This window comes from Anolis sagrei, chromosome 4 (assembly GCF_037176765.1).
Source record: "Anolis sagrei isolate rAnoSag1 chromosome 4, rAnoSag1.mat, whole genome shotgun sequence".
Taxonomy (NCBI): domain Eukaryota; kingdom Metazoa; phylum Chordata; class Lepidosauria; order Squamata; family Dactyloidae; genus Anolis; species Anolis sagrei.
The window spans coordinates 80,089,358-80,110,833 of NC_090024.1; the positions used below are offsets into that span (position 1 = coordinate 80,089,358).

The 21,476-nt window shown below is 38.6% G+C and overlaps 1 protein-coding gene across 1 annotated transcript; it reads right to left on the bottom strand.

The window, feature by feature from the left end:
- Window positions 1–2,650: 2,650 nt before the first annotated feature.
- MCUR1 (mitochondrial calcium uniporter regulator 1) lies at window positions 2,651–20,124 on the bottom strand. Its single transcript, XM_060774870.2, has 9 exons — window positions 19,710–20,124; window positions 17,749–17,868; window positions 16,828–16,931; window positions 15,300–15,401; window positions 14,283–14,324; window positions 12,050–12,121; window positions 10,542–10,595; window positions 8,371–8,485; window positions 2,651–5,891 (listed from the first exon to the last, which is right to left on the bottom strand). The coding sequence occupies exons 1-9, from the start codon at window positions 19,996–19,998 to the stop codon at window positions 5,836–5,838; spliced, it is 954 nt and encodes a 317-aa protein (XP_060630853.2). The 5' UTR covers window positions 19,999–20,124; the 3' UTR covers window positions 2,651–5,835.
- Window positions 20,125–21,476: the final 1,352 nt, after the last annotated feature.

A 21,476-nucleotide genomic window follows, 5' to 3' on the forward strand; every position in this document is an offset into this window, starting at 1 on the left:
GAAAAAGTAGGGAAAGGAGAAGGGAGGAGGGGAATAAAGAAAAGGAGGGAAGGAAAGAAGGCAAGAAAAGGGAAAGAGAAAGAAGGAATGAATGAATGAATGAATGAATGAAAGAAAGAAAGAAAGAAAGAAAGAAAGAAAGAAAGAGGACAACAACCCCTCCAGCACCTGTGCAACACCAGGTAGACATGCCAGTTAGGAGATAACATGCATAAAACAGGGGCCTATCTTTGGAGGATTCTGCCAACAGATGTGATCATGTGGACTTTTGTTGTGGTTGCTCTCCTTACTTACTTACTTATTTACTTACGCGATCCCTCGTTGTCAGAGTATGATGGCCTTCCATGTGTAGTGCCTTGGCGGTTGGTACATAGGTGAATGTGGAGCCCCATTCTTGACCCGCATGTTCTTCCACAGTGAGGGCAAGGGTTTCCAGATGGAAAACGGTCCTAGTCAGGGATGGCTTGATGTGCCTTCTTCTTGGCATGTCTCTCCCTTTTGTCCTCCATTCCTACCCCTTCAAATTCCGCAGCACTGCTGGTCACAGCTGACCTCCAGTTTGAGTGCTCAAGGGCCAGGGCTTCCCTGTTCTCGGTGTTTATGCCACAGTTTTTAAGATTAGCTTTAAGTCTATCTTTAAATCTCTTTTCCTGTCTACCAATATTCCGTTTTCTATTGAGTTGGGATTATAGTAACTGCTTTGGGAGATGGTGATCAGGCATTCAGATAACATGGCCAGTCCAGTGGAGTTGATGATGTAGGAGCATTGCTTCAGTGCTGGTAGTCTTTGCTTCTTCCAGTACGCTGATACTGTCCGCCTGTCATCCCAAGAAATTTGCAGGATTTTTTGGTGGCAATGCTGATGGAATCGTTCCAGGAGTTGAGTGTGACGTCTGTAGACAGTCCACATTTCATAGGCATATAGCAGGGTTGGGAGGACAATAGCTTTATAAACAAGCACCTTGGTATCCCTACTGTTTCATTTGTGGATCAATTTCACCAGTTCAGGTCCACTCCTTCCACCTGGTTTTGTTATGCTTCTCTGTTAGTGGTTTATTTTGCATTATAGAAGTTCAATATTTAGTTATTTATTATGATGTTGCATGCACGTTAGTGTGCTTACTAGGCACTTCGTATTTTTATATTGTGTTTTTGTGATTTTTTAAAAAAGTTAGAAGTATAAATTTCAAAGAAAACGGCACATCCATTTCTGAAAGTTAAACTCATGAGTTTATGAACTGACAGCAGGTCCTTGATCAATATAAATGTTAACAGCTTACACAGTAATTATATCCATAATTACTTTGCACTGTTCATCTATATATATTAAATCAATGCTTAACTACACTCACATCTCCAGAAGTAATTTATACAGAACCTCTCTTGGGTTAACATTGCAACTAAACAAAACTAAGTTGGTTCCGATCATAAATTAAAGCATTTTATGTTATTATCTTTGCACATCTGATCCTTCATTTTTTGCATTGTAACTAAAATGCTTATTTTAATTAAAACTTTCATATCCCCACCCTTCCAACTGAAGCTGACCATTATCTTCCATTAGCACTACTTCAATGGGGTGAGTGGCATAGAATCAATTTCCAAGGTAATTTATTTCAGGAAGAGATAATACTGGAGTGCATACATCTCCGGAGAAGAATCCCAATGTCTGGATGACAATCTCCATTTTCTGGAAGGAACCTAGTTATCCTAGACTTGTAGGCATTGTAAGGATAATAATAATAATAATAATAATAATAATAATAATAATACATTTTTTATGTTCCGCTCTATTTCCCCAAGGGGACTCAGAGTGGAATACAGTATACACATATATAGGCAAACATTCAATACCTTTTATACAGTGAATAACAACATACAATACACTAACAAAGACAAAGGTTTCCCTTTCCATCACCGGTGTTTGGAGGCAATGTTCAACTCTGGCCATGGGGAGGTGCTCTTGTTCCGTTTTCCATGCCAAGGAGCCTGTTGTCCATAGACACTCCTGGTTGTTTTGTCGGCATGACTGCAGGGCTTCTTTTACCTTCCCACCGAGGTGGTACCTATTGATCTACTCACATTACATGTTTTTGAACTGCTAGGTAGGCAGAAGCTAGGGCTGACAGTGGGAGCTCATCCCAACCTGGGGCTTCAAACTGCCAACCTTCTGGTCAGAAAGTTTTGCTGCAGCTAGCGGTTTAACCTGCTGAGCTACTGCTGTGTAAGAACATTAGCAATAAAGGCTTTGATCATATTTTCTTTGAGCACTTCTCTCAGCTGATCCATCAAAGAGATAATTTAACAGTCTCTGTATTGAATTGTATAATCTGTTGTAAAATGTCTTGGGAATCATTTATGTTGAAAAAGGAATTTACTTATTGATCAATTGTGGAGCTGTTTTACCCATCAAGTTTGTTGAGCTGGAAGTGCATTTTCACCTTCTTGATGCTTGTATTTTAATGTATTTTTAAACAAAATGATTTAGTCCTATTCTCTTGGAATAAATTGGTACATAAAATATCTCTCTCTCACTTTAATCAATACATACAATATTAAAGTACAACTACTTCCTGTGGATCCTATGTATATAAAGGAAATAAATTCCAATTCAGATGTTTTTGGTAACACATAAAAAACAAAAAGACCATTTCATCCTGAATCATTTATTTTTTGCGTAGAATAATTTATTTCACATAGGAATAATTCTGATATTAAGTGAACCTGCGTCATCAGCCTATATATATATGTATATGCAATACAATCCCAGAAATGCATTGATTCAAATCATTCAAAATATCTTTACTGATGGCTTTCACACAAAAGCCTTTTACCACCACAGTAATTCAGGACTAGGAGGCTAGAAACTTGATTGCAATTCAAGGTAGTTAAAGAATTAAAATATAAAATAGCAGCATAAATTCATCGTCTGGACAAGAGAAAATAACATAATGGGGAGAGCAGTGCTTTGGCATCTATTGAAGGCCAGACACAAAAAGGGGTGCACAGAGGAGGGAAAAACTGAGGACCTCATTAAATAAATGTCAGTGAAGCCATTTATGTGGTCCTGAATCTACTCCTTGGCTTACACCCAGAACAATAACACTTGCTTAAGGTTACAGGCAATCTTTCCAGAAGGAAACAAGACTACATGCAGCATTTTAATAAACATAAGGCAACCCAAATATGAGCAGCTATCTTTTTCCCTGCCCACCCATTCTCCCCACCTTCCAAAGAGAGACTCCATTATAATTTGACAGTGCTGAAAATCTCACTTCTTCAACTCTGTCAGGAATGTGAACAGAATTACATTCTCTGATAATAAGTATAAATTGATCTTAGTGCTTGTGAGTATGCAAATTTAGGATTAAAATTAATATATTTCCTTTTTATTTAAAAAAACAAATAAATTTGCAGGGTGCTAACTGGCAATACAAATACAGGCCAAGTATCCCTTATCCAAAATTCTTGGGACTAGAAGTGTTTTACAATAATTCTATTTGCATATATGTACATAATGAGATATCTTGGGAGATGGGACCCAAGTCAACAAACATGACATTCACTTATGTTTCATAGACACCTTATACACATAACTTGAATCTAGTTTTATATAACATTATTTTGTGCATGAAGCACTGAACCACCAGAGAGCAAAAATGACACAATCTCAGCCACTCATGTTGACAATTTTGGAGCATTTTGGATTTTGAATAAGGATTACTGAAGGTGTAATGTAAGAACTGCGTTTAAGTTGGAAGCAGGGCTTCCGGGGCTTTCTGAGATTACGGAAATGGTTGCAGAGCTAGTATTTAATTCAGAGGTCACATTGGATGCCAGCTGTTAATCATACTTAAAAGAGATGGACTAAATTAATGGAATGTAAGTATGATTACATTTGGATCCAGCCTACTGAAGTGGCTAAATTCAGAGTGACAGCTCCTAGCAAAATATTTTGAATAGCATTTCATTTCCAAACAGTGTGGACATTTCAGATTTAATCTTTGTATGGTACCAATCTTTTGGCTTATTTACTCATATGCAAATCTAGGACAGCCCAGTGATGACTGGAGCACAGCCTAAGCTCAAGCAAGCCAAACTGCATTCCTAAGCTTCCGTGCGTCTTAAGCATATCCCACTGAAATCAATGTAATCCAATTTTAAACCACTTTATGGATGATAATAGGCCTAAGTCCGGCCAATAGACAATAATTTAATGCAACTTGATTGTATTTCTTTAGAAAACATTTTGCCGCTAATTCATATTAGACACAGATATTTATAGATGTACAAGCACATCAGCTGAAATTCAGCAGCTTACATATGAAGAGGTTTGGAGCTGGAGTTACAAAGTATTTCAAAAATAGTTATTTATGCAGAATATTTGCACCAACAAAAACAAGATCAGACTATTTAGTGATAGCTTTGTGGTTATGCTTATCTTCCATATTATTCAATAAATCCCTCAAATATTTTTTATTGCCCCACAATGTTAAATGGTATTGATAGTAGCAACAAACCAAGTTATTCTAGAGAAGCCCATCTTCATTGTGGGATTTCTCTGCACTGGAGTTATTAGAAAGTAATAAACAGTAAATAATTCCGAACATTTCAATACAATTTCAGAGAGATTTCCCACAACTGGGCTGCATTTGAGCTTAGTTTGTTGTTGAACGTTATTGCTAGCCCAACATTACCAGGCATATCTATATGCATTGCAGTCTTTTGCCCACATGCCTGACAGTAAGCTCCCTTTGCTTTTGAGCCGATCTATGGAGATCTGCACCATAGGCCTCTTACATGCTTTACAACAGGGAAGGGGCCAAGTCCCAACCTACTTCTATAGCCCAAGAGTTTTTGTTCACAATCTGAAGTAAGAAAAAGCCATTTCGAGTTTTCAGAAAAGGCCCCTGATATGTCTGAAAAGACCGAGAGGCTCCTGGAAATGGCCTCAAGTGAACAATGGTGCCTCCTAGATACTTATGAGGATATGCCTACTTAATTATTGCCTCTTCCTGAGAATTTGGGGAGCAGGGGGGAAGGTTGTGAAGCTGTCCAACATTCAGGGGAGCTGATACAGATCCCTACTTATTACACTCTGTTGCTCTTAATCTACAATAGCATCCAATATACAGCCATTTAACCCATGGCAGTTCCCTTATGTAATGCAACCCATTGAGACTTTTTCCTTTATTTTATATATATATCTCAAAGTAGCACCAAAGATATGGTTTTCAGTCTACCATTCACTTGGCATTTACCTTTAATGTTAACTGTCTACAACCTCCACTCATAAAACATTAGCTGAATAGACACTGACAAGGTAGGCCACAATAAAAGAATAATTATCTATTAAATGCAATGACAGACTTTACAGGAACTTTTAACAACTCATAAGGATATATATACATTGTAATTTAAAAATTTCCTGCAGAATAGGAACCAAATTACATGATGGTTAAGGATGTCCCTTCCTTTCCTTTCACTTACTGCTCACTTTTTTCTTAGAACTTGGTAAGTAACAACTAAGTAGAAACGCCAATAATTTGGCATCATGACGCTGGGACACATTCAGCAATATGCAAACCTCAGAACTGAGCTTAGAAATACGTATATATTAGGTGGGTGGGCAAAGCAGTGCAAAATATGGTTTTACTTAACATACTGATTCGTGTATTTATTTCCAGACACATTCTTTGGTTACATTCTGTAGTTTAAGAAATAAATACAATGGCAGCAATTGTTTGAAGTAAAGGCTACATTATTTCAGATAGGCAATAATGTGTCTTTTTCCTAAGGCAAGATGGTACAAGTTGCTTCAAAAGAGACCCTCTGTTATACCCATAAGCGGTAAAATCCCAGTGCTACCGTAAGGCATGTAAATACTGAACCTGTAAGAAAAAAAGGTGGGGAAAAAGTACATACCCAGTCAAAACATAATCCTTTTGAAAGCACCAATCTGACAACACAGACATCTTATAATACTTCAAACTTCAACCTGAATCTGCAACAATGCATTGTTAGACAACATGGAAAGCAAGAGGGATGTGCACATTTACAGACAACCCATGATCTGCATTTTGTTTTTGAGTGCCACTTTTGAAAACTATGCCTCGGCAACCGTGCAGTCCCAGAAAGGTCCTGGCAGGCCTGTATGCTTTGGGCCTATGTGCACAGGCCTGCTGCCAAGCGCCGAGTAAGCAGCGCTCCTTACTTGGTGCTCTGTTGCAGGCCCTGGCAGGCGTGCATGAGTTTGTGCCATTGTAGGCACAAAGTGCATGAGTTTGTGACATTGTAGGCCCAAAGTGTGCAGGCCTCCCAGGACCCTTCTGGGCCTGCATGGTTGCCGAGCGGTGGAACGCAAGCCTCAGCAAACCACCAGCCCTGCGCCAAGGATCGCTGATGAAGACACCTCAGCACAATCCCTCTTCTCTCTATAACTATGATGCCAAAAAGCAGGCTTGGAGCCGGTACCCACTCCTGCCTGCCTTTTGTATTGCATTTATTTTCGTTCCGGGAGGGGGTATTTTATATTGTGCCATCCAAATGGACAGAACGAAATGGAAACACAAATTAAACGGATGACACATATACCGGGTCCATGATTAGTATACAATTGGTCCTCCCCACTCACTGGTTTGACATTCACTGATTCTATTATTTGTCAGTGTGCCATCAGCCCACAATGTTGTTTTCTCTGCTGTCTAGAATAGGAGCAGTGTTTTGTTCTGGTTATTTAGCACATTGAGACAGATTGAGATAAGCCCTCCCATACCTTGGCTCAGTCTGTACTCCCATCTTGATGGGCAGTGTTTCTCAACCTGGGGGTCGAGACCCCTGTGGGGGCCGCGAGGGGGTGTCAGAGGGGTCGCCAAAGGCCATCAGGAAACACAGTATTTTCTGTGGTCATAAGGGTTCTGTATGGGAATTTTGGTCCGATTCTATTGTTGGTGGGGTTCAGAATGTTATTTCATTGTAGGTGAACTATAAATCCCAGCAACTACAACTTCCAAATGTTAAGGTCTATTTTCTTCAAACTCCGCCAGTGTTTACATTTGGGCATATTGAGGTTTGGTGCCAAGTTTGGTCCAGATCCATCATTGTTTGAGTCCACAGTGCTCTCTGGATGTAGGTGAACTACAACTCCAAAAATTCAAGATCAATGTCCACCAGATCCTCCCAGTATTTTCTCTTGGTCATGGGAGTTCTGTGTGCCAAGTTTGGTTCAATTTCATCATTGGTGGTGTTCAGAATGCTCTTTGATTGTAGTTTAACTACAAATCCCAGCCACTACAGCTCTCAAATGACCAAATCAATCCCTTCCCAACCCCACCAGTATTCAAATTTGGACATATTGGGTATTTGGGATTTGAAAATCCATCCTGCATATCAGATATTTACATTACGATTCATAACAGTAGCAAAATTACAGTTGAAGTAGCAATTAAAATAATGTTATGGTTGGGGGTCACCACAACATGAGGAACTGTACTAAGGGGTTGTGGCATTAGAAAGGTTGAGAAAGACTGGACTAAGGAGCATTGAGGAGTTTGTGCCTGGCAACTGGGGGTTGGGGCCAACTCCTTTCAAAGGCCAATGTCACAACTGCAAAATCAAGGCCATCAAAACAAGAAAAAGTAGTCCTGAATCCTATGCCAGAAATTACTTTATAAGAGCTTCAAAATTGTAAAATCTTTTAAAAGTTGTTTTTTTGGAATACCACTCAACACAACCATACTGACTAAGTAATTCTGCAGTTTGTAGTTAGAAGAAAGTAATTTTTTCAGCTCAGCTTTATTGTGCCACTGAAATGGTGTTGTGTGAATGTACAAGCAGCAACCTCAGTCTTCAGTAGGGGGTTGGCTGTGGCAATGCTTAGTGCCTTCCCCTTCCAAAAACTGAGGCTATTGTGTGAATGTGCAGGCAATAGCCTTGTGCTATGGGAAGGAGGGTGGGGCACCACGTCCACATTGAGCTTTCCATTTCGCAAAACGGAAAAGCCCTCTGGGCTTGCTCCCTTCCATATTTACTGCTGCTCACTAAATCTATCGATTTTCCACTTTCCTGGGAGTCCTGTGTCCTTAACCCCTGTAAATGTGGGGGACCAACTGTATAATGGTAAAATATGTAATAAATTACTGTTTTATCATCTCACTAAGATTTAACAGAAGATTTACTGTATATGATAATCTTGTTGAGCCTAATCAGAGATTTCCTTGTTCTAAATCAATGGGCACACTATCACAAAACAGTTTGTACCATTAGTTAAGCAAGCATAACTTTTGATGTAAAGATCCCTAACAGATGCATATATACAGCAGACAACTGAGAAAGGAAACTAGACACATGCAGTGGGACAGATCTACTTACCTGCTAAATATTTAATGTTGTCAAGTTTGTGCGATTCAAGCATTGTTTTCAGACCTGCAACTTCAGTGTCTATTTTCCTGTCTGTTTGCGTTAAAGCCCGATCTTGATGTGCATGCTTAAAAGAAGAAAGGTGATGTTTCACTATTGCGTAAATATTTCCACTAGAAAAGACCAGAATCTCTGAAAGGTAGCTTTTTACATAATTACTTTACATAACTCAAACTTGTAAGAAGAAATTGTCATTTAAACAACCTACCCTTGAAGTCAAAAGGGCTTTAGAACTCTTAGCTAGCATTTTGAATTGTGCCCGAAAATGAACTGGCAGTGAGTGAAGCTATTTCAACAACAAAGCTGTGTTTCCTGTAGCCAATCCCAGTTATTTCATTTCATTTTTTAACCTATTGACACACCCATTCAATTAACAAATCTTTGCCATGCAAATTTTACCTCAATATACATATACATTATTCCAAAAGTCACTTTACCTTATATGACAGTTTATATATTCCTCAGATGTGTATCACCCGTAACCCATACTCTTCCCCTCTATTTTCCCCCTCCCTCCTGGAACAGCAATTCCAAATGATGTCATTGCATCAATTTAACCATGTGGAAAGCCTGGTTCAAAATGCTATATCTATCATCTCTGTCTACTTTGTCAGTTAGAGTAGACCATTTCTTATACCAGTCTTCATTTGTATGACTATTCATATACTTGTTTTTCTTTGATTAATGAAATCTTTGATTATTCCAAGAGATAAGACTACCAAGTTTCCAAATCCCATCTTGTATTGTCTCTACATTCTCAGGCTATCTTAGCCTGTATTGTGGCTATCATATATTTTAGGATTTCTGTCCAATTATTGTTATCTTCCTTTGCCTCTATAGTTAGAGACATGAATCTAGCTTTATCCTACTTTTTTTCCATTACATTTCTTATTTTACTGCAATAGTTCTGGATTTTTCTGCAATTCTACCATATGTGGCCAATCCCAGTTAGCAATCTGGTTTGCAGCTCTTTGGGCCAGATGAAATTTCCAAATATTCTTCAAAAGCATGTGTCACTATGGGCAGATATGACATCTCAGGGAACGGGTGCAACTAGTGCTTACATTTTAACTGTGCAAATGCACTCCAAGCCACTGTTGCAAGGTGAGTTTCCAGGGTCAGAGCTGAATCCAGGAACACAACCAAGCTATGGAGCTGAATCTTCAGCTGGACTGTAGTCCCATCCAGCACAGGCTAAATCCCGCTTCCCTCATCTGGCTTTCAACTAACCAGGAGCCCTGTGATTTATCTAGTCCATTACTGATAACAGGTGCTGATCTAGGACCAAAATGTCTCCCTCATTTTGTGGTGATAGAGTTGGGTAATATCCTCATACAGATGGCATCACACTCAAAAATGCTGGACCATCTCCCAGAGGTTTCATGTTTATGTTAAATAGCACGAGGGACAGAATTGGGTCCTGAGGGATCTCACGGGCTAGTGACCAAAGAATCAAGGAGGGGTTTCTTAGCACCACGTTCTGGGATCATTCATCCAGGAAGGAATGAATTCAAGTATAAAATAGTGATGCCATGGCCCATTCCAGCAAGCAACCCAGAAAGATACCATAGTCAATGATATCAACAACACATCGAGACTATAACACAGTCATGAAACATGCTAAATGACAAATGCTTTTCTTCATCCTTGTCACTGAACACAGGCTTAAATCCATTTGTTAGTCTCAGCTAAAATAAAGCCAATGAATTATATAAACTTATTTAATTGCTGATTACAATATTTTATTAATTTCAAAGACCTAAATTAGGTGAAAAAGGCATAAAAGATTTTCTGATCATCAAATTAAAAGTTCTAACACAGTCACTACTCTTTAATGCTGGTTCCTCTGAGGCACCTTCCAATAATATTACATGATCCATAACTTTGAGCTTATAAAAGTGTAACGCAGAAAAATTATATGATTTATACAGCACATCCATTACTTCCTACCAATTCAGGATAAAATTATACACACATTCTATCTAAACATAATTTTTGACACAGAGAAAAGGTATTTTATTCTAATGTTACAAATATTTAAGTATTCTTTTTATGAATGGAAGTATATGTACTTCTGTGCAATATATACAGAGGAGATAGATGTTTCGGTTCGCATTTCTTACCAATTCCACTATTTCTGTTCTCATTTTCAAAAATTTTCTCTCATTAAGTGAAAACTGAAAAATAAAAGCAGCAGATTATGTTCTGATGTAAAACAATGTATTAATCTGCACTTTTTTGGTAACATGGTTTTTTTATTTATAATGTCCCCCAGCATCAATATAACAGCTTCTGGCTTTAAATGCTACAGTCTTTATTCTTCTACATCAGGGGTCCCCAAACTAAGACGGGCAGACCAAATGCAACTCTGCAAGGTCATTTCCCCATCCAAATCTCTAGACTTAGGACTGTCCTAAGTTTGACACACAAAAGGCACACAAAAACAACAATCCTAATTAAACTGACTAAGTTGTCAGCCAAAAGCAGACCCACACTTCCCTTTGAAATACTGGTAAGTGTATGTTTGTTAAAAATTTTCTCAATTTTAAAAATTGTATCGTTCTTTCATGTTTTTGCACTACAAATAAGATACGAGCAGTGTGCATAGGAATTCATTCCTGTTTTTTGCAAACAATAATCTGCATTCCCCAACAATCTGAGGGACCATGAATTGGCCTTCTGCTTAAAAAGTTTAAGGACCCCTGTTCTACATCATAGCTTTCCAAACTGTGTTTTGCAACATGTAAGTGTGTCAGCTTTAGTGTGTTGGTCTGTCATGTGAACGTAACGAAAAACCTCTAAATCTACATAAAATAAGCAATATATCATATATTTTTACAAATATAAATGAAATGTTTTCTTGAGATATGTTGTTTCCCCACATTTCGGTATTACAACTTATGGATGTATCCTTATCTTTTATAACGGACTGGTTTAACCTCCAGTTTGCTAGTAGAACTGAATTACTGTGTTATGAAATTCATGTTTAAAAAGTGTGTTAACATGAAAGGTTTGGAAAGCTCTGTTCTATAGAATGACCATGCCAATGCTATGAATTAAGTTATCAAAAAAATACCATCCATCAGGATTTAAAATTAAATACTGGTAAATGTACACAGAACTTGGAAAGCCATTCAATATGCTTTTCAATTTTGTTTGATAACTCAGAGAGTTTTTTAGACTGCCAAAACACTATTTTTGCTATGTATAATAACGTATATATGAGTATAAAATGCACACTTTTCATTGTTATTAAGCATTCAGAAAGCAAAGCTGCGGAGGCACTAAACCAGAGGTTCTCAACCTGGGGTCCCCAGATGTTTTTGGCCTTCAACTCCCAGAAATCCTAACAGCTGGTAAACTGGCTGGGATTTCTGGGAGTTGTAGGTCAAAAACATCTGGGGACCCCAGGTTGAGAACCACTGCACTAAACCATTTTTCCATATGTGCTTTAAGAGACAGATGTTCTACTTCCTAATCATATTTTAAATCTAGTACTTTTGTCACTCTATTCAACACTATTCCTAAAATATCCTTGCACAATCTTTAGATCAGAAGTGGTGGAGTTTCTGACTAATTTATCTATGGCAGTGCTTTTGAATAATTTTATGTGAAAGAAAAACATACATACCAATTCTTTCACTCTGCTTTTTTCTAGATTGAAATCTAACTTGCTGTCAGTGCGTACTTTGGAAGTTTCATCCTAGAGAAAAAAATGTACAACATTAAAAACAGAAAGACTGTTTACTGTTATCCAGATTCCCTAACCATTTTGTAAGAAAAGCAACACTGTATTTAATGTTTCTTTGATTTGTTTATTTCTCCCAAACCTCCAAAGTGTTATTTTTCTAATTTTGCTAAAACAAGTGCCTCTTAAATGTGGGGGAAATGGATCTTCTGACCCGAAATAGCAGTGTAAACAAAAGCAATACTATATTTCCATTTAAAAGAGAGGTAAGCAACTTTGAGGCATGTGTGGTGATATTTCCCACTCGCACTATCAGATCACGTCCAATTTCAGTTTTGACCAGTTTTGGCAGGTTTTTGCAATGTTTTGGAATCATTGGGACATTTGAGAGGCTGGAGATTGAAAATACAATGTTTTGCAGCAGTTATGAACTCTTTGGATCCATTCTGGGGCAAAAACCAAGCAAACCTGTCCACAAATAAAATTGAATGGGAGGAAACTGGGGACCTCTGGGGCTACGAAACAGGGTCCCAGTGCTTACTCTTTCCCCACTAAAGGCATAAGTAGCGCAAGTAAAAAGCCACACAGAAATCAGTTGCCATTATTTTATGTACCTCAACACCCACTAACTACAACTGTGAACAACCTCCACTGACTAAACTATCTATTAACTATATATAAACCCCCTTTTCAACAACATAAGCCTCACTGATATCAGTGAATGGTAGATAAATAAGGGTAAGAGTTCACATGTTCTGTGATCTGACTGTATTTTTGTGCCATATTAATCTGGTCTTTAATTCATTTCCGCTCTGCTTTATTATTATATTACATTTTCAACTATTTTAAGGAGCCCCACACAACTCTTTTAAACAACTTGGATGGTGGGGCTAGGTCTGTAAAGCAGTGTACAAATATCAATAATTTCAGGTGGATGCAGAAATGTACCAAGCTCAGACACCAAAAGACATTTCAGCAGTTTGCCAATACCAGCTTCAAAGTGAAAAGAGCAGTCTTAGAAATCCCCATATACTTCTCCAGTCTGGATTAAAAGGCAAGTCAGGAGAGACTTTCCTGCTTCTCTCCACCTTATAGGCTGTACATAGGGAACCTGCTCCCACTGGGAACACTTATTACCCCCTGCATGTATTCTTCTGCTCCCAACAGATGCTTTTAGAGATACAACCTGGGAAAGTAGTCTCCATGCAAATAAACAGACTGGAGACTATGGACTCCACCTATCTACAAAATGACTTCCTTCAAATGTGCAAGGGGGAAATGAGAAAGCCAAGCTGTTTCCTAATTATGGGGCTCACCCATGAGTCAATCCAATGTGAGCTATGGGGAAGTAATGTAAACTACTATGCATACACAATGCAAGTATTTTGTGGTTTGATCCAAATTCAGCCTTTGAGAGATTCAGATGAAACTGATCCCAAATCAGTTAATGATTCCAGATGGTATTTTAATGACATTTTCAGTGGAGTCAGGTCAGGCTAATACGACCTATGACATCTTCTCCTTGAGTGATTGCTCACTAAAACTAAAGCCATTAAGGAGATTTTTTCTTTCACACATAGTTAACAAATAATGTATCTTCTTTTTTTTGAGGGGGGGGGGGGTCTATAACATTCTTTTTATGGCAAAAAACGCAAGCATATGAGAATAAGTCTTCCAAAATTGGGGGCTAGGCAAGCTGTCTCTATTAAACCCCCAAGACCACAACAAAAATGGTGATGTGGCCCAAATATTCTCTTCACAGAAAAATCTGTACTGTTTGGAAGCATCCTTGACTAATCCTACAAAAAGCAATTGATGCTAGGAATATGTTATGTTGATGGGCTCCTCTCAAGACCAGCCAAATCCTATGGGACTTGAGGGTGCATCTATACTGTAGAATTAGTGCAGAATTAATGTAGTTTGACCCCACTTTAACTACCATGCCTCAATGCTGTGGAATCATGGACGTTCCAGCCAAGTAGATCTGAGGCCTCACCGAAGTACAACTTCCAAGATTCCATAGCATTGAGCCATGGAAGTTAAAGAAGGTCAATCTGCATTAATTATACAGTGTAGGTGCACCTTGAGTCCCAGGTAAATGAAATCTATAAAAATCTAACAGAAAGTAGAAACATGCAAAATGGCTAACTAGAAATTATATTATTCAGTATCTTACCATTACTTGCTTTTTCAGCTGCTGAAGTTCAAGTTTTATTTTCTTTGCAGTAAAAAAGAAAAGACTTAACATTAACGTAAGATACAAAGTAGCAGTGTATGCATCTTAAGCTGAAATCAACTCAAGTTACTTTGATGCCGCTGAGGAAATAAGTAAGTGGAGATTTTGGAACTTCAGAACTAATATTTCAAATATTCTTGAACAATTACAAAAATCAGACTGCTCATAAGCAGCTATATAGCTTTCAGTATGAAAAATAGGCAATGCTTGTAACCTTTGTATGCTATGTAAAGTGGGGAAAATAAGCCTTCCTTTCAGAAAAAAAAAAGAATTCCATGTGTACTTTAGTTTTTCCTGAAATGAGCTGCAATGTATTTAACAGACTATGCTAGCTGTATCTGTAGAACATGAACTAAATTTACTGATGTGTCGTATTCTGTTTGGGTATTTTAAAACACTAAAATCGAAGTAAATTTACCAGATAATTGTTTTTTTCTGTTTTGTACAATAAGTACTGTCCCTGTTCAATTCAAAAGTTATCACCACATTTTGTTTTCTATGGTTATTTTTACTGGTATGTTTCCTCTTTCAGACATAGAAAATCTTGTCCAAAAAGCCAGATTTAGTATACAACAAAACCAAATGCCACTTTATAGTCTCTTACACTATTTCTGTTCCTGGTTTGAAAGTGTTGTCATACTTCAGAAACATTTTTCTGTAATTTTGTAATTTTCTTTAGTAAAAATATGCCATTTTAACCTTTAAATGTGTAGACCACCACAAAAACAAAAGTTTTTGCAGTTTAATAAACTTTCCCCATGTTTTTATGATAGAACTAATTAGGAAATGACATTTATAACCTAGGAACTAAAATTGTGTTACATAATGTAATTGCTATAATGTTTTCTTTACCTCTAGACTGGGATGACTCATAATGCATTTTGTGGTTACAATAATGAACAAAAACATAAATCCAATGTAGTGTGGATAAACAGCCACTTTTATGGCTGCTTTTACCTCATTTTCTGCTCGGAGTGCTGAAAATTCACTTTTCTCTAAAATAATCATATCTTTTTTCACAACACCAATACGAGACATTATCTGTTGAAGAGCAATTTCCTGCAAAAGAAAAAAAAAATAGTACTACTGGTGCTACTACTTTCATCAGACCAAAAACTATTGTGAACTAGTATTTCAGTACTAACTGGAAAAACAGTGCTCCATGCAGTCATGCTGGCCCCATAACTTTGGAGGTGTCTACAGACAATGCCAGCTCTTCGGCTTAGAAATGGAGATGAGCACCACTACTCCACCCCCCCCCCCCGAGTCAGAGACGACTAGACTTAAAGTCAGGAGAAACCTTTACATTTACCTTAATTGAAAAAAAGCCCCAGAACCTAATTTAATCAAAAATGCACTGTCTCTATGCAGAGAAGAAGTCCCACCGGCATTCCTGCATTGCGCATAATTTGAGCTAGATGGGCATACCACTAGATAGACAGAGAATAATTTTATGGCACTGCCCCATGTGCAATAATGCACTCACACAAAACATCATCCCATTACTGCTCTATTACAGGAGGCCATAATCTAATACTCATTTTAAAACAGTAACCTCCATGCACTAAATAAACTACAGCAGGTCACATTTCAAGCCGCTTGTTCAAGTTATGTATGAAATTATTTTTGTTGGGAGCCAAGTTGAACTTCCAGAGGGCTTAAAACTGATACAACTGGTATGAAAAGACATTTAGTTCCTTGAGAAGCCCTTTGCATCCATGCTATATGTTCAGAAGAAAGGGAACGAGGACAATGAAAGAGGGCAGTATTGGGCACTGGTATTACACTTGTAGAAAAATGAGCCCCTACCACTCATTTCTTGTTTAGGTCAAGACATAATAAGCCTAAGATGACAAATCTTAAATATATTCTTTCTATTGTTAAACACGTTGTATAACTAACATAAGGAATTATTTTTTCAAAGAACTGATACTGTTGTATAACTAACATAAGGAATTATTTTTTCAAAGAACTGATACTGTTATGCACAGATTGCAATGGTTCTGTGTTAAGTCTAAGTTTGACAATATTTAAGTATTAACAATTCTATACATGCCCATTGAATCTAATGCACATTTCAATTCTCAAACCCCTGAAAACAAAAAAAGTATTTGCTGTCAAATCTAATGTGCAGCAGCAAAAGATGCACTCTTTGGGATGCTCAATGCTATAGGGTTATCAGGGCTGTAGTTTTACAATATCTTGAGCCTTCTCTGCCAAAGAATGCAAATGCCTCATCAAACTACAAATCCCAGGATTGCTTTGCATTGAGCCATAGTCATTAAATTAGAGATGACGCCTGTCAAATAGGAGCTCCAGGTGCAATTTCTCCTTTTGCTTTGACTCAAAACTAAGATTACCTTATTATGTGAATCTAATGTGCACCCTAATTTTGGCAAGTAATTTAGCCAAAAAAAAGGTGACTATTAGATTTGGGTAAATAGGGTATATATCTTTCTCGTAAGATATATTTAATATAATTAACCTGTTGTATTTTTGTGAGCATGTCCTTGTATATCACATCCATGTTGCTCTTCATAATGTTCATTAAAGCTGAAACAATGACTTCAGACTGTTGTGTAGTGAATCCTACAACACAGAACATTGTTATTTCATAAATATTAATTATGTGTAATTTACATAAAACATAAACAAAATCTCTGAGACATGTAAAGGCAATCATTGGCAATCCTTTATATATTAACATACTCAGGAGATAAGCTTAATCTTTCCCATGGCATCAGCCCAAGCGCTGAGGTAGCACTGAAACTCGTCTGAAGTCAACTCATATAAGTAACTCCCACCCATGGAAAAAGCACATACACAGAGACCCTAACTATTACTACTGAATATATATGTGTGTGTGTGTGTGTATACACACACATCCATTTATCTATACACATAATTAATTAATAATACACATAATAAAAGGAAAAATATGCATGTGTGTAGCTGGGGTGTCCACTTAGACAGGCCAAAATTTGATTACTGGAGGGGCTTGGGGAGAACTGGCCTTCCTTTCTGGAAGTTGGAGTTAACCCACAACCAGAGAAACAGTGACCTCCACCGATGATGGACCTGGACCTAACCTGGCACACAGAACCCCCATGACTAACTCAATCTACTGGAGGGTTTTGAGGGGACTGACTCACCATAGTGGAAGTTGTAGTTTACCCTATAGCCAGAGAGCACACTGAACCTCACCGATGATGCATCTAGAGCAAACCTGCTCAACTTAATAAACGTTAAGTACTGATGGAGTGTCGGGGTTAATCTCGCATGATGTGAGTTGTAGTTCACCCACAACCTTATGCATTCTGTACAATTAAAAATAATTGACTTTTTCAAATAACCCTGGCAATGTCGGGTCCCCAAGATAGTATATCAATAAATAAAATCAAATTACCATTTGCTTCCAGGAGGCACACGAGGGCATGAGTGTCAAAATAAAGCTTTCTGCTTCCAGACAGAGAAAAACTACCTTTGGTGCTTTCGGACTGTATAGGTGATGCAGAAATGTTTACATCTAAATAAGAAAGAAGTGTCAGCATAGAGTAAGAAGATATTGACAATGTGAAATAACCCTTCCTGGGTTACAGTCTTGGATAATTGTATAAATATTTTGCAGTGACAATATTTCCCTTTTTAACAAGTCCCAGCTTTTATCGGGAAAGATACTAAGTTCATCCCTATTGGAGTACTTTCATTATGGGATTTCCCAGCAAAAAGAGTAGAATTACAATAGGAAGGCATACATATAAGTAATAATAATAATAATAATAATAATGTAATCCTCCTTGAACTTTGGGGAGTGGGCAGGTAAGAAATAATAACAACAACATTGTAACACACCGTAGGCCTCAGGTGGGAAATGATGATCATGTATTGTCGAAGGCTTTCATGGCCAGAATCACTGGCTGTAAGTTTTTCGGGCTGTATGGCCATGTTCCAGAAGCATTCTCTCCTGATGTTTCGCCTGCATCTATGGCAGGCACCCTCAGAGGTTGTGTGGTCTGCTGGAAACTAGGAAAATTGGGTTTATATATCTGTGGAATGTCCAGGGTGGGAGAAAGAACTCTTTGTGAATGTTTCAATTGGCCACCTTGAGTGGCATTTAATGGCCTAGCAGTTTCAAGGTGTGGCTTCTTACTGCCTGGGGGAATCCTTTGTTGAGAGCTGTCCCTGATTGTTTCTTGTCTGGAGTTCCCTTGTTTTTTTTAATGTTGTTCTTTATTTACTGTTATCATTTTAGAGATTTTTAATACTGGTAGCCAGATTTTGTTCATTTTCATAGCTGCAGGTGAAACGTCAGGAGAATGCTTCTGGAACAAGGTCATACAGCCTGAAAAACTTCCACAACCCAATGTTTTTGTTTTATTATATTATTATTTTACTGTTAAGTAATTTTATTTGATGTTATTGTCTGTTTATTTTGCCTTATTGTTATTGTTTGGGCTTGTCCTCATGTTAGCCACCACAAGTCCTTACAGGGAAATGGTGGCGAGGTATAAAATTTATTATTATTTGATGTTATTGTCTGTTTATTTTGCCTTATTGTAATTGTTTGGACTTGGCCTCATGTTAGCCACCCCAAGTCCTTATGGGGAAATGGTGGCGAGGTATAAAGTTTATTATTATTATTGTTATTATTAACTAGCTGTCCCCTGCCACACGTTGATGTGGCCCAGTCTGTGTATATGTTTTGTGTGTGTATATATGTGGTTTTGCGCATGCATTGTAATGGGTTTTTTTTTTGGCTTTTTAAGTCTCTTTCACTGTGATTTTCAGTGTTTTTATGAGTGATGGTCACTTGTTGGCCTGATAGTTTTACTGTTTTACTTGATGTTTTATTACTTGCTTATGAGTTTATTGTGTATTGTATGTTGTTGTTGTCGGCGGCCTTGGCCTTTGTAAGCTGCATTGAGTCCTTTGGGAGATTTTGTGGGGTATAAATAAAGTTAATAATAAATAAATAAATAGGTGTATTGTGTCCAAATTTGGTGTCAGTTAGCCCAGTGGTTTCTGAGTTATGTTAATCCCACAAACGAACGTTACATTATTGTTTATAAAGATGATGATAATGATTACGTATGATTACATCTTATTTGCTCTCCCCCAATTCTTGGGGAGGGTTACAATACAATAAATAAGAAGATAAAACCATTTCAAACACAGATCATAATCCACAGCCAGTGGTTCTCAACCTGTGAGTCCCCAGATGTTTTGGCCTTCAACTCCCAGAAATCCTAACAGTTGGTAAACTGGCTGGGATTTCTGGGAGTTGTAGGCCAAAACACCTGGGGACTCACAGGTTGAAAACCACTGCCGCAGAGTAAGACTAAGACACATGTTCTTCAATCACCTCACCTCGCCCTTCGACGGCTCGACTGAGGAAGCGCGGCCCCGGCGCACGCGCACTCCTGGCTCCCGGGAAAGGGTCGCGCGCCCCGGCTGCGCTCGCGCCATGGGCTCCCAGCGGCGCGAGGGAGCCCGCGTGCTTCCCGTCTCCTAGGCAACGGCGCGTGACGGGCCAGACCGTGACGCCGCGCCGTCGAGCGCCGCCAAGGAGAAGAGAGCCCGACTCCCGCCGAAGGAAGGAGGCCGCCCTCCTCCTGCTCACCACCCACACCGCGGCTCTCATCCGGCCTCCCAGCATCCCGAGGCTAAAGGGCCTTCTTCCTTCTTTGTTCCATGGCTACGGCACTCCTCTGGACTGTCCCCTCTCTCTCCCACACGCCCCACAAGTTGCTGCTTCCGGGAACACAGGCGGGCCGCTTCGGCGTAGCCACTGCGCATGCGCCCCGACATTGCTTTGGATGCTTTTAAGGGAGCTTTTAAGGGCAGCCACTGCGCACGCGCAACCATCAGCAGCGGGTTGTATCCAGAGACGGTGCAGGGCTCGGTCTACGCTGCACAATTAATGTGGTTTGACACCACTTTTAACTGTCATGGCTCAATGCTGTGAAATCTACCGGGTTGTAGTTCTACAATACTGGTGTCTCACAACTCTCATGAATCTCTAGCATTGAGCCATGACAGTTAAAGCGGTATCAAACTGCTTTAATTATGCAGTATAGATGCAACCTTTGTTGAAGTTGTTTTGGACCAAACTATGTATCTTTTTTCAGTCTTACCTTAAAAGGAACAGTCAAGGAACACCAGTATCAAAAATTAATGCAAGAGTGGTGTTAACTGACCCCACACATACACCACCTTCAAGACAGAAGGCTGAAAAAGAGTGGCTATTTATGTAGGAGTAAGTATCACTCTTTGGTAGGAAAGGCTAAATAGTACCTTGCAAAACTACAGCTCCCATTATTCCATAAGCATTAAATCATGGCATTTAAAGTGGTAGCCAATCACATTAATTCTGCCGTGTAGATATGTACAGTAACTGAGCAATGCCTGGAGGGTTATATTATCCTCATATTCGACTAATTAAATTAGTTCATATGTCAGCTACAGCTCTTTTTTGTGTTAGAGTTAGAGAATTCTCCCAAAAATCGAGCATCCAAAAATATAAACAAGATACTTAATTGAGCAGTCAGCTCACAGCAAGCAGAAAAGTGGAGCCCCCACACTGTTCTCCTTTCAGAAGGAATTTAAGGCCTGGATGTTTGGACAAGTTTTTGGGAATGTCTAACCCCAATTAATGATAGCTGTGCACTTTTGTCTTATTCCCTAGTTCATGAGCTACAACTTGCACTATCCCATTGTTGCAACTCAGCAGGAATTCACCTTGCTCATAGTACTCACCAAGAAACCAGACATGGTAATAAACAGTTTATTGATAGAGCACATGGACGGAAGGGCCAAAGGCACCATAAGCAAATAATAGGGTAAAAACACAAGTGTTAATATAGAAAGCAAGTTCCATGGGCAATAGGTAAATCCAAAAACAAGAGTTAAAACTTGAACATTAATCCAGAAAACAAGGAACAAAACAAGAGCACGAATCCATAGGTAAATTCATAAAGCAGGAAGCAAAACTTGACTAGGAATCTTGGGCCTTGAGCTTAATGCATGAACCAGGAACAAGATAGGAGTTTCCCACTCTAGTAGCGACATTGCTTAATCTGAAATCCTAACAGCTCTCTCTCTCATTTAAGGGCTGCAAAACATGAACACATACCT

Excerpts from the sequence above, each read along its gene's own strand:
- MCUR1 (XM_060774870.2), bottom strand. The coding sequence starts at position 19,998 with ATGCTGGGAGGCCGGATGAGAGCCGCGGTGTGGGTGGTGAGCAGGAGG. Across the intron at positions 16,932-17,748 it reads GTGCCTCCTGGAAGCAAATG|GATTCACTACACAACAGTCT; the intron begins GTAATTTGATTT and ends TCTGTGTTGTAG. Across the intron at positions 8,486-10,541 it reads GAACAGAAATAGTGGAATTG|CATGCACATCAAGATCGGGC; the intron begins GTAAGAAATGCG and ends TCTTCTTTTAAG.